This window comes from Polistes fuscatus, unplaced genomic scaffold (assembly GCF_010416935.1).
Source record: "Polistes fuscatus isolate 324 unplaced genomic scaffold, CU_Pfus_HIC Scaffold91, whole genome shotgun sequence".
In the NCBI taxonomy this organism is placed as follows: Eukaryota; Metazoa; Arthropoda; class Insecta; order Hymenoptera; family Vespidae; genus Polistes; species Polistes fuscatus.
This window is the reverse complement of record NW_025113175.1, coordinates 24,684-38,442: the sequence shown is the minus strand read 5'-3', so window position 1 is coordinate 38,442 and position 13,759 is coordinate 24,684. Positions and strand designations below refer to the sequence as shown.

Here is a 13,759-nt window from a genome sequence, read left to right as displayed (position 1 = left end):
GATCTTTGGTATATTACCCAATTTTTAGGTAGTCTCTGTATTAAAATATATAGAAATAACCAATAAGTGCTTCCAAAAATAAAATTAAGTTTCGTTCTTAATAGTCGTTTAAATTTATAATTTCAGGCTTGGAAAAATTATCATTTTTGCTCGACAGAGAAAGATTAAAAATCTTTACTCACGAGTTTCGATTTATTAGTAGAGATAAGCTAATGCTTTTTCCTCGAGACATAACTTTTCCGTACAATTAGGTAAGATCTTCTTCTTCTTATTATTATTCTTATTATTATTCTTATTATTATTATTATTATTTTTGGTGAACGACCAATGCCTTAATCAGTACTCCAGTGTTTTTATCATCACTTGAAAATGCCGTCACGTGTAACTATCAAAAGTTGTATATTTGGTGGGAATAAGAATAGGATTATAAGTTACAAATAAATCAGATATATTTTTGAGCCCAGCCAGGACTCAAAAGTACACTTTATTTGGCTCGTCAGGAAAAAGCTTTGCACCTGGATGAATTATATAAACGATCAATTCTTAATAAGTAGCCGTCCCTAAGCATCACTTTTTCGAACGTTTGCTGGAGGTCAACGAAGCATATGAATATTGGTTTATTCAATTCTATTGATTTTTCGGCTATTTGTCGTAATATGAATATTATTACGTCCACCGTGGATCTGTTCTGTTGAAAGCCTTGCTATTCTTCGCTTTTTTCTGTCTGTTCTATTTCCTACACCAGGATTTTCGTCATCAACTTCTGTACTACACTTAGAAAGCTAATTCCGCGGTAATTCTTGGTTTATTTCTTTGTCTCTTTATTGAATATGAGTATTGTTATGATCTCTTTCCATTGGCATGCACTTGCACTTTTTTTGTGTTTAATGTTTTATTAAACAGAGTACTTTTCCTCTGTTAGTGCGTTTCCTTCATATTTGACTATTTTGTTTTTTTTTACCGAGGGTAGGTTTCTAGCCTCACGCTCCGATCCTCCTCTTTATATATATATATATAGTCTGGGCTTTTGACCACCTAGGTATAAACTAGGCGGATTTCCAAACCTATGAAAAATTTTAATAACCTAAGAAAAAATTTAATTTAAATTAAGTACGTATTTAGATAGGAGAATTTCAAACACGTGCGTGTTTTAAACGATTTATAAAATTATATTTTTATTATGAGTATTTTTTTCATTTAAAATATGTCTGCTATCTGCTTAAATAAAACCTTTAATTTTCTATACTATTTATATTCACATTGAATACTGAGTATTTTTTTAAATTTTTTAAATATAATTATTTGTTATTATGTTTAGGATATAATGCATAGGAGTATAACTTCTTCCTCGCGTACATAAATACACACATCCGTGTTTTTTTTTGGTTTTTCTGTGTTAATAATGAACCTTACCTTGATTACGTGACTATTTGATGAGGAAAATATTAAGTGTAGCAGATAAAAAAATGTTTTTGGACGAAACAATATTAGAGTTTCAAGAAAGCTTGAGAATGATCAAATAACATATAGTTTAGATATAATAATATATTTATTACATTATAGATATAATAAACTATAGTTTTAGATTAATTTTTAAGGAAATCCCTTCATAGCATTATGACGCATGACTGAATTGTCCTTTCTGCATTTCGAGAGTAATCAGTCGCTGAAAACTCTTCTGTTTCTGGACAAAACTATGTGTATATACGTATACGTTAGTGGAAAATGTGTTTCGTGAAACAAGTGAATAACTTAAGTCAAAAAGAGGCGAAAAGAGTAATAAACGTCGAGAAACAATGTAATTTTACTCGTTTAATCTTTAAAGTACACTTTTAACTTTTCATATTTCAATACATTTCATTTCATATTTCGTTTCATATACGATATCATTATCTTTTTCTAAAATAAGTTACAAAATTTGCGTATATAAAGAGGAAACAACGAGAAGACTGATTAAAAGTAGGTAAATGTATACTTAACGAAACTTACATAATTCTTGTATAATTTTACACAATTTTTTAATCTTAGTTATAGAGATATTGTTCGAACTGCCGTATTTCCTCGTCTTGTGGATTCCCTTCATCAATTTGTTGCTAAATAATTTTAAACACAGTCAAAATTAATGAGATATAAAGCTTACATATAATAATAATAGTAATATATATTTATAATAACGCAGTAATAATTATAATAATTATAATAATAATAATATCGTAAAAGAGTTAATCGAAACAAAAAATAGATAATGTCATTATTGACATAAAAATAAAATGAATTACCTCTTCGTCGGTCTCCCCAACGAAGATATTTTTCTCGTCGTCATCTGGGGAATTATCTGTTAATATTTGACGAACAGCGATTACTGAAGAGTCTGCGCAAAATATAGCATTTAGTCGTTTTAAAAACCATGACATTTTTGTGTTATATAAATTTTGAAATTTAGTCTCAGTTAGTGTATTTTCCACAAAATTAGGCAATAATATAAATAACCCATGAAGGGAAGATTCTTTTCTTTTTTTGCATAATTTTTCCACATTAGTGTCTCTTAAGCTATCTTCGTCCAGGTCGAGCGAGGAGAAAATGAAGAATTTTACGTGTGATGGACAGTGCTTTCTGCTATATTTATCGAGTATTTCAGTAACTTTAAAATACTTTAACGAAGAAATTGACGAATCTATCTTCGTTCTCTGTAAATCGAATATACCATCGAGTTGACCTATAGTTAAAGCTTCTTTAAATATTTTGTCAAAGCTTGTGGCATTGTTTAAGTCAACCTCTTGTCGAACAATGATCGTTGCTCCATATTCGCGCCATTTAAGGACCAAATTTTCGTTACTTTGTTTTGACATATTAGAAACAATGATAAATTTTCTAGCTCCTTGTTCGATCATCCATTCGATCAGTACTTTTCCAAAGATATTAAAACCGTCGATAACGAGGTAGCATTTATCGCTATGAAAGAAAAGTTGAGGAATTAAGTTAGAGAATTTTTTTTCTTCTTGCAAGTTGACCAAAACCTGTAAAAAAATACATTCGTATCAAAATTGTCAACAAATCGAACGTATTATTTCATAAAGTTTATACATAATTAATTACCTTTCCGTAACGTTCACAAGCCTTAATTTTTCTTTCTTCTGTTGCTCCCTGAATCATAATTCTTCGTGATATAATTGGTTTTATTATACCCGTTTGTAGAGCTTTTCTCATCAATTCTTCTAATTCTCTCTTTCTTTTTTGTGGTAACTTAATAAGGTCTTGTAAACAGTAACTATATACACTTATGGAACGATTAAATTAAATAGTGGTAATGGATTACAATTAGGCCTTTAGAATCGTAAATCATTACCAAATGTTTCATATTTTTAACAATGTCCAAACAACTTTCCATATCGTCTAAGATGGAATAGTTTGCAACTACAAAATCAAAACCTTTGCCTTTCGTAATATTCATAATATTAATTGTATAGTCTTCAACTTTGATAATATTAGACTTTGGTAAACTTGGTCGCAACGACTCGATCACCCGTTTTTCTGCATCCGTTTCGTAAGTAGTGTAAACATCAAAATTATAAGATAAGGATAAATTTATGAGAGCCTGTCCTACGTCGCTAGCACCATAATGTACTAACACAGTTTTAATTTTTTTAAACCTCCAAGTATCCGAATGCAAAATGCAGAAAGCTGCCAAATATGCTTGGGGAATTGTTGAAGCATCTTCGAAGCTCATAGTGTCTGGAATAATCCAAGTAAAATCTGGATCGGCTAAAATTTCATTACTTATAGTAAAATTATCAACTAGTCCCATTACTCTACGACCTTTCTCATCTGTCCCTGAATATTCTGTAATAGATATCTGTGATTCTAGGCTGACATCATTTTTTAACCAATATTCGTATGCACCTAAGTCAAATGCAGAACATTTTACCTTCACCATCCTATTATTTTTTTCTTTAATCAATGGTAATTTTTCCATCCATACTAATGAGCCTGATTTATTAATTTTCGCTTGCCAATGCATAGAAGAAGTAGACTTTACTCGCAATGGCATCCATCTGTATGTGCCCCATACCCCGTTTGGGGCTAATACATTTTCACGAAGATTAAGTTTTATTTGTGATTTATAGAATTCATTTTGAAGGGAGAATTTCGGTGCCTTAGCATCTTGTAAATCAAAAATTTGAAGTTTTTTATACCCCGGTTCTCCTTTTATATCTCGAAGTATCTCAAATATATCATTATCGATAATAGTGTTAACCACAAATATAACATTGTCATATTTTGAGTCTTGTAGGCAGATTTTTAACCGATCTAAACAGTTTTCGTGGTTATTAACGACAACAGTTTTTCCTAAATTTCTTTCTCTATGTAAAAGAAGAGCTGTACGACAGAGAGCAATTTTTATTTTCAGGACGACGTTTAATCCCACACTTGTCAATACAGAAATCGCATCATCTTCCTCTTTTGTTTCAATGATTGTCAATAAAAATGATTCTTTACCGAGAGTACTAATAAGTCTTCTTACATCGGTATAATGCGCGTTATTTATAATCGTTAAAATAAAATTCTCATGAATTGTTTTATAAAGCAACTCTCTAGCAATTAATTTTATGTTGAAGTTTTTCCTCGTCCTTTTTATGGTATTCTCGAGAAATTCCAAAATATTCTCAGTATTCTTTTTTGACTCATTCGTTAACAATATCTTTTCTTCACTGCTCATGCTAATATTTTTTGAAATTAATCCTAGTACTGCGTTTAATACGTCGTCGATATCCATCTTTGTTTTATTGATATTCTGGATAAACCGAAGTTCATCCGTGACAATTTTCAAATTTCTGTTTTTAAATATTATTTCTTTAAATTGGATTCCACTCATTGCAATTCCGGGGCAAGCAATTACGTTTGCCCGTTTTTCAAACTTCATCGGTAAAGCTACGAAAAAAAATCAATATAGTTCATATAGTTTGTTAAACTATGATACATTACATTATTTTTTGTCGAAACATTTATAAACACGATATTTAAATAAGTGATCAGAAAAATGTTTTTTAATAATATAACAAGTTTGATGTACGAGCATATTTGGTGTAAAAACTATTTTTATGTCGTTTGAAAAAAAATATACGTATTGCTTTCTTGCATACTAGTCGTTTTTGTTTTAACAAATTGTCTATTCTAATATTTCCTAATTGTAAATGTTAGTACTTATACGTTAAAAAATTGCTGCCGATTATTTTTGTTAAAGAACAGTCATAAATAATGTATTATCAAAGCATAATTTAATGAATAATATTAATTTTAATTTTCTATTCTTTGATTGTAAATAAAGAAAATTAAAATTTATTTATTTTTAGTCCAAAAATGCTCTTAAGATTCTACACATTTATTTTAGTTTTTATTTACGTGGTAAAGAATTTGAAGAGTTTTAGAACTTTTGGTCTATATTGTATCTTAATAATCACGAGTAAATTAATATTAGGTTTCAAATTCTTACCATTGTTTTCTTTCATTTTTTCTGTTAATTGTTCCATGTCGATGACGAGTTTTTGTATCCTACTCGGTACCAACATATTTTTATTCCTATTGCTGATAATATGGACTTGAACTAATCCTTCTAGTAATAACCTCCAGTCTCTGCTCCATTTAAGCGTTCCATTGGAACACGATGTAGAAAGTCCGCTAATAATATTGTAAGATTCTTCATACTGGTAACCATGTAAAAGTAGATTAGAGTAAATATTTTCTTCGTCTAAAATTTTCGTTTCTTCTTTTAGTAAAATGATTTCTGGAATATCTTCCTTCTGTGTTTCTGCTAAGCGAATAGTTCCAGAAGCTATCATAATTTCATCTTTAGTTTTTACTTCAAATTTTCCTGAACCTGAAAATTTGCATTATTTCAAATATTGTTTTAAAATATTATATTTATAGGATTGCTATTTATACCTTTAAATATCATAATAATTAAATGAATTTTGCCATTTCTAGGTATTTCTAGTAATTTATTGTGAATAATAATGTTCTCGAGTATAAAAGAGTTATTAGCCTTATTCGGTATTAAATTCGAGTACATATTCACAACCAACTTTAAATAAACAGCTGAAGAAATGATAACATTGCCGTTTATTTTAAAATTTCGTAAAAACTTGTATTTATCTGATTCCAAATCTACCAGTTCTTCTATTTGTTGAGTTTCCAAAAATTTATCACTTGCCACGTGCCTGTCAAACATACACAATAATAGTTTATAGCATCCATTTGAAAAAAGTCTATTTTGTACTTACCAATCAGAACTGTGTTCCCATCGAACAAGAGGAGAAATAGATGGGGTTTCTCTGGAAACAGGATAAGGAACTCTCTGATAGAGCTTTCCTGGCGTAATTGGAAATCCAAGATTATAAAGCTTTCCTAATGTGGATAAAATAAAAGTTGCATTGTCCTTATGGCCTCGTTTCGTTAATGATAAATTAATGCAACCACTGTCCAATGATTTTCTTAGAATTGCCTAATAAATGAAAAGTATTAGGTTATTTAATTTAAAAAAATTGTATTAAAATATATTCCAACAAATAAACCTGTAAAAGTCCATGGGGAGAAACTTCAATCGTTATAGCGTTTTTTGGTAACATTGTTAATATTTCTTCGAATAAGACAGGAGAAAGCAGATTATTCGTATGATATTCTGGTGAAGAAAGGTGAGCTTTCATTAAATGCCACTCATTTTTCGGAATAGACGTGCATAGCCAACGTTTACTGCGATTTTTTGGTTGAGAGATGACTTTTTTTAAATATTCTAACAACTTTGGACCAGCTGGAGAAATGTACCGACTATGAAAAGCAATATTACCAGTCGGCACGGTTTTAGCAAATATTCCTTTACTCTAAAGAAAATATAATTACAGTTTCAAAATTTTAATATTTTAAATGTCTATGAAAAAATATCTCCTAAGCATTACCTGTAATTCTTTTACAAAAGCTTTTATGGACTCGGTAGGTCCACTTATGGTAGAACTGTCGGGTCCATTATGACAAGCAATATCAATGTCTTCAGGACAGAAATGTCGCAACTGTTTGTAACCGAGACCTACTGCGGCCATCGTTCCGTGTATCAAATCACTTTCTACTGAAGCCAAACCACGAGAAAGAGCGCTTAAAATCATTTCCTCAGCAGTAAAGCAACCATCTGCGTAAGAACAACCCAGCTCACCAACAGAATGCCCGATCATGTAATTCGGTTTCACGCCAACAGCATATAGAGTATCCACCAGACCGATCTATGTAACAATTATTCGAAATTATTCATTTAAAAAAAAAAAAATAAACACTGCGCTGAAGGGGAAACATTAGATATATTATTACTTGTATTGCTGCTATTCCCAGAAAGCAATTTATAATATTATCGTATATTGTTGGATTTTTATCGCATATAATATGCACAATATCGTAACCTCGAGGTCTTAAAACTACATCACATTTTTTTATTGCTTCGGCAAAGATTGGTATTTTCATTAGTGATTCACCTAAAAGAGAATTTTACATTTAATATATAAGAGAGAGAGAGAGAGAGAGAGAGAGAGAGAGAGAGAGAGATGTAACATTTTTTTAATTATTTAAATATAATATTTGTAGTACCCATTCCGGTCCATTGTGATCCCATCCCCGAAAAAACAAACCAGATCTCTCGAGATTGAACTGACAAATTAGCTTGAACCATTTCTATCGATTGCTCTGAATCAGCTGCTTCAAAATCTGGAATTACTGTATACCCAGAATACAGAGAATTGGAAAATGGTTTCTCAGTAATATCAGTAATTAATTGAGCCAATTCATCATCTCCTCTATTCGAATTTAACTAAACACAAATAGAATATAATTCACGATCATTTTGCCTAATCAATTCGGTCGTAAAATAAATATCTTACAATATCAAAGATCGACGATATCATTTCCTGAGTTCGACAAGAAGCTACAAAAAGTCGTGGCATATTAAATGGTGAAAGTTTTCTCCTTTGCTTCTTTTTTGAATGACGTTTTAGGATAATGTGAGAGAAGGAACCGTTTAAAGCAGCTGTGTTAACAGCAGCGTAGCAATCCGTCCAAGGTGTTGGTTCTGTAATTACTTTTACGCGTCCATCCCGAAGACATTGGGCCTCTTCTGGAGGCTCGGAATAATGAAGATTCGGAGGTATAACTCGGTCTCCATAGCAATTAGTACCTAGAAATAAAAAATAAACAAATGTGAAATATTAAACCAAATTTGCGTTGTTTTATATTTAATTTTGTTTTTTCAGTAAATTTACCTTGATTATCGAATTTATTGCATTATTATTATAAGCGTTACCAATGTTTGACTTAACAGATCCTATTAAAAGAGGATTAGAAAGACTTCGATCTTGACCATAAACAAGATCTATTGCCTTTAATTCTTCGAGATCCATTGATTTGATTGCTGTACCATCAGCCTCGATGTAAGTTACGTCGCTTGGTTTTAGACCGCAGTGTTTCAATGTCTGTTTCATTATTTGAACCTGAGATTAGCTGTGGGAAATAGACAAGTGTTTCTCGGGATTGCTTCAGTGTGCATAACACAGAGATTAACGACCTCGGCATAAACTCGCTTTGCATTTTTTGCTCTTTGAAGGAAAATTGATCCAATCGAGTCGCTTCTCGAAAATCCTGACGCTTTTTTATCAAAAGATCTATTTACCCCGTCCGTTGACAACAAACCTAAATAGATTGCACAAAAAAAAATTATTTATAAATTTCGTAAAAATTCAATTTTCTGTTCTAAGACATTTAATTATCATTGAAATGAAAAAAAAATAAGAAAAATTGGCTCTTTGTTTTTACATGCAAGAACAGGAATTATTATACCTATTAGACTTTTATTTTACCTAAATCATACAGTTGGTAGTTGTTTGGGGAAGTAAGCTTAATATACCACCACTAACAATCGCATAATCGCAATCTCCAGCTTTTATAGATTCGTACGCTTTTTGAATTGCTAATGAACTTGATGTGCTGGTTGAATCGACAGTGCAGCTTGAGCCTGTTAAACCCAAACAATACGAGATCCGGTTTGAAAGCAAACCACGGCTAGACCCAAGTAGACTATATCCATATGACTAAAATAAAAATTGAAATATTTGCACATCGAATGATTTTACCTTTACATGGAAGCTATTAGATTAATCTGTTAACTTACCTGACTTATTCTGTCCACGAGATAACTATCTCCCTCAAATAAACTTAATATCCCGTAAACATTGGTTTTTTGTTCCGTAGCTCTAAAGGATTAATTCCAGCATCAATTACAGCTTCATACGTAACTTCCATTGCCATTCTCATTTCTGGTGCTATTACTTGTGCCTGTATTGCATTAATTCCAAAAAAATAGTTATCGAATTTAGATAAATTAGAAACTTTTCCTAAACGCAATGGTACTTTAGACGAAAAACCTAAAAAATAATAATATAATCAATCAAAAATAACGCACATTATTACATTTTATTTCTGTACGAAATATAATTGAATATATTTTTACCGAATTTCCATCTTTCACAAGTCTCAGATACGCAATCTTCTCCATTTAATAGATTTTCCCTTAAATCATTGATATTTTCACTCTTTGGAAATTTTCCTGATATTCCAGAAATAACCACAGAATTTTCTTCTAAACCTTCAAGTTTCATATTTGCTAAATGTACCTATACGAGCAAAACTATTAGCTAAACATTCGTTTGTCCAATAAAACTATTCAGTGTTGCTGCTACTTATATATCCTTACGGATGAGTGTAATTAAAATGGTTACGTATAAAATTTGCTTTAAATTTAAATGCTTTTGCATAGGATGCATTGTTATTGTACCTTTTACAAAAAAATATGTAATAAATAGACTGACGATGACGTGTGAATTATAATTGTTTTTGTCTATACAAATAAATTTGCATGCAATGTATAAGGAAATCATTCGACCTTTTTGATCTTTCTAATCATGGAACTTGGAACATGACAAGGTGGAAAAATTTTTTCAAGATCCTATAAATCCGTAATACCGACGTAAAAGGGAATATATTCCCCTTTAATATAACTCTTTTTATAATACTCATTGAACATTTATAATGGATGACCAAATTTGTAATATTCTACTTGGGAATTAAAACATTTATTATATATTGAAGAGAAATAAATCGCAAATAATACAAATAAAAAGTTTTAATTATAACCTCTATTAAAATTGAACAAAATCATTAGTTTAATCAAATAGTTAAACCTAGAAAACAAATCTCCAGTTTTAAGTATTGCACTCTAAAGTACAATTAACAAGCATTCAATTAGAATGTATAGAACAATGATGCAGTAGTACTATTTAGAAAATTTATGAGATTTTTTAAGAGTAACAATAACAGTCAGTTTAGAGAAAATTTAAAAAATGAACAAGATAAAATTATTTTCCAAAGTACATTAGGTAACTATAAATATATTCATTAAATATGTTTTTCTTTTAAATTGCGGAAATACATTTATTGGAATATTTATTTAGCACTTTAAATGTTTCAATATATGATGCATTGTTATTGTACATTTCTTTTGAATATATTTATAAATAAGCTAGCGATGACGTGTGAATTAATAATGTTTTTGTCTAGACAAATTAAATTTGCATGCAATGTATAAGGAAATCATTCGACCTTTTTTGATCTTTCTAATCATGGAACTTGGAACAGTGACAAGGTGGAAAAATTTTTTCAAGATCCTATAAATCCGTAATACCGACGTAAAAGGGAATATATTCCCCTTTAATATAACTCTTTTTATAATACTCATTGAACATTTATAATAGATGACCAAAATTTGTGAATATTCTACTTGGGAATTAAAACATTTTATATATTGAAGAGAAATAAATCGCAAATAATACAAATAAAAAGTTTTAATTATAACCTCTATTAAAATTTAACAAAATCATTAGTTTAATCAAATAGTTAAACCTAGAAAACAAATCTCCAGTTTTAAGTATTGCACTCTAAAGTACAATTAACAAGCATTCAATTAGAATGTATAGAACAATGATGCAGTAGTACTGTTTAGAAAATTTATGAGATTTTTTAAGAGTAACAATAACAGTCAGTTTAAGAAAATTTAAAAAATGAACAAGATAAAATTATTTTGCCAAAGTACATTAGGTAACTATAAATATATTCATTAAATATGTTTTTCTTTTAAATTGCGGAAATACATTTATTGGAAATATTTATTTAGCACTTTAAATGTTTCAATATATGATGCATTGTTATTGTACATTTCTTTTGAAATATTTATAAATAAGCTAGCGATGACGTGTGAATTAATAATGTTTTTGTCTATACAAATTAAATTTGCATGCAATGTATAAGGAAATCATTCGACCTTTTTTGATCTTTCTAATCATGGAACTTGGAACAGTGACAAGGTGGAAAAATTTTTTCAAGATCCTATAAATCCGTAATACCGACGTAAAAGGGAATATATTCCCCTTTAATATAACTCTTTTTATAATACTTATTGAACATTTATAATGGATGACCAAAATTTGTGAATATTCTACTTGGGAATTAAAACATTTTATTATATATTGAAGAGAAATAAATCGCAAATAATACAAATAAAAAGTTTTAATTATAACCTCTATTAAAATTTAAAAAATCATTAGTTTAATCAAATAGTTAAACCTAGAAAACAAATCTCCAGTTTTAAGTATTGCAATCTAAAGTACAATTAACAAGCATTCAATTAGAATGTATAGAGCAATGATGCAGTAGTACTGTTTAGAAAATTTATGAGATTTTTTAAGAGTAAAAATAACAGTCAGTTTATAGAAAATTCAAAAATGAACAGGATAAAATTATTTTGCCAAAGTACATTAGGTAACTATAAATATATTTATTAAATATGTTTTTCTTTTAAATTGCGGAAATACATTTATTAGAAATATTTATTTAGCACTTTAAATGTTTCAATATATGATGCATTGTTATTGTACATTTCTTTTGAAAATATGTTATAAATAAGCTAGCGATGTCGTTTGAAATCAAATTTTTTTTTCTAGAAAAATATAGTTTTTAAACGATGTATAGAGAAACGATTCGACCTATTTTGTTTTTTTGAATCCAGGACTATGAAATAGTTGCTAGGTGGGAAAATTTTTACTACAACTAATAAATCTGTAAAGCCGACAAAAAAAGAATCATATTTCCATCTAATATAACTCTATTAATAATATTTATTAAAAATTTTTAATGAATGATTAAATTTTTTAAGGTTGTATTCTTGTAACTTAAGTCGATTGTTATATCTTTTTTGGAAGGCGTTTTTTTATAAGAAAATAAAATGAATCAATTTTCATTTTAAAGACATAAAAATAAAAACCAGTGTGTGTACTTATGAAAGCACGTAAGAATTTGTAATTCTCTGGCGTACCGAGACGAATATAAACTGAATAACCTCAAAATACCTTCAAAAAAAGTACTTAAAATAAAAAAATAATAATAATTATTATTATTATTATCATTATTAATTTTCCCTGTTACTTTCTAATTTTGCACCCGAAATGCACCCGAAGATAACAAATCGAAGGAAGAAAGAGAAGCCTTCTACGACCAACTACAAAACTTAGTCGGATCATTACCAAGTAATCAACAAATAATAATCCTTGGAGATTTTAACGCCCGCATCGGAAACGAAATAATACCTGGAATTAAACAAAGGTTCAACGAAAATGTGTTAAATGATAATGGAGAACTTATGACACAATTGTGCACATTTAACGAGCTAAGGATTAACAATACATTTTATAACCACAAAGAGCACACAAATTCACATATAGCAACACCAGAGGTTCAGGTCTACAATTGATTACATTGTTACTAACAGATACGTCCAACCAAACCAAATACTAGATGTTAGGACATTAAACTCCGCGAATGTAGGAAGCGATCATAGCCTGCTATTAGCAAAAATAAGAATGAAGTTTAAACCCAAAGGAATCTTGCACGAGCAACTCAAGAATCGAAAATAAACATCGAGTCACTATGGAACTTACCAACCAAACAACTATACGAGAACAGGTTGAAAGAAAAAATCGAAAAAGACCCAATAAAAGAAGAAGATAACATAAACATAGCCTGGAAGAAACTAAGAACCAACATTTAGAAGCTGCATACGAAGCCCTGGGAACACGAACTGTAAAAAACCGGGCTAGAATGATCAAGACTCCTTGGTTCCGCCCAGAGATTAAGGAAATATGCAAAAAAAAGAAAATGGCATACCTTAACTATAGGACATTACGAACACCTGAATCATACGAAATGTATAGACGAATCCGGAATCAAGCAGCGACATTAGTAAGGCAAACAAAACAACATCATTGGGAGATTTTTTCGAAGAGAATGGAGAGTGACTTCTATGGACTACAAAAACAAATCTGGCGATTTATTAGAAATCAAAGAAAGGAGGTCAACGAAATGATCGAAACAAATCAGATCACAAGAGAAACCTGGATTAGTTACTTAACAGAACTCTATAAATCAGAAGAACCTCAAGTGGAACTAAATACGCCAGAAATAGTAACTAAAAACGACATACAAATTGAGTCCAGTGATGTAGAAACAGCTATTCGAAAACTAAAGAATAGGAAGAGCTCAGGGCAAGATGGCATCCCAAACGAATTACTAAAATATGGTGGCCAACGTCTCACACAACAGTTAACATTCCTAATCCAAAAAA

At 29.9% G+C, this 13,759-nt stretch overlaps 2 protein-coding genes across 2 annotated transcripts; both read right to left on the bottom strand.

Annotated features, from left to right (window-relative positions):
- Positions 1-1,799: 1,799 nt before the first annotated feature.
- Positions 1,800-3,263, bottom strand: LOC122525838 (fatty acid synthase-like). Its single transcript, XM_043648826.1, has 3 exons — positions 3,097-3,263; positions 2,280-3,017; positions 1,800-2,093 (listed from the first exon to the last, which is right to left on the bottom strand). Exons 1-3 carry the CDS (start codon positions 3,205-3,207, stop codon positions 2,025-2,027), a joined length of 918 nt encoding a protein of 305 aa, XP_043504761.1. The 5' UTR covers positions 3,208-3,263; the 3' UTR covers positions 1,800-2,024.
- A 26-nt stretch (positions 3,264-3,289) lies between these two features.
- LOC122525841 (fatty acid synthase-like) lies at positions 3,290-7,419 on the bottom strand. The gene is made up of 5 exons (XM_043648828.1): positions 7,354-7,419; positions 6,951-7,177; positions 6,279-6,402; positions 5,492-5,875; positions 3,290-4,929 (listed from the first exon to the last, which is right to left on the bottom strand). The coding sequence occupies exons 2-5, from the start codon at positions 7,152-7,154 to the stop codon at positions 3,290-3,292; spliced, it is 2,352 nt and encodes a 783-aa protein (XP_043504763.1). The 5' UTR covers positions 7,155-7,177; positions 7,354-7,419.
- Positions 7,420-13,759: the final 6,340 nt, after the last annotated feature.

Excerpts from the sequence above, each read along its gene's own strand:
- LOC122525838 (XM_043648826.1), bottom strand. The coding sequence starts at position 3,207 with ATGAGAAAAGCTCTACAAACGGGTATAATAAAACCAATTATATCACGA. Across the intron at positions 3,018-3,096 it reads CTTGTGAACGTTACGGAAAG|GTTTTGGTCAACTTGCAAGA; the intron begins GTAATTAATTAT and ends ATTTTTTTACAG. Across the intron at positions 2,094-2,279 it reads TTGGGGAGACCGACGAAGAG|CAACAAATTGATGAAGGGAA; the intron begins GTAATTCATTTT and ends AAAATTATTTAG.
- LOC122525841 (XM_043648828.1), bottom strand. The coding sequence starts at position 7,154 with ATGATTTTAAGCGCTCTTTCTCGTGGTTTGGCTTCAGTAGAAAGTGAT. Across the intron at positions 6,403-6,950 it reads CTTTTGTAAAAGAATTACAG|GAAAGCTTTATAATCTTGGA; the intron begins GTAATGCTTAGG and ends TATCCACATTAG. Across the intron at positions 5,876-6,278 it reads TGGGAACACAGTTCTGATTG|GTTCAGGAAAATTTGAAGTA; the intron begins GTAAGTACAAAA and ends GCAAATTTTCAG.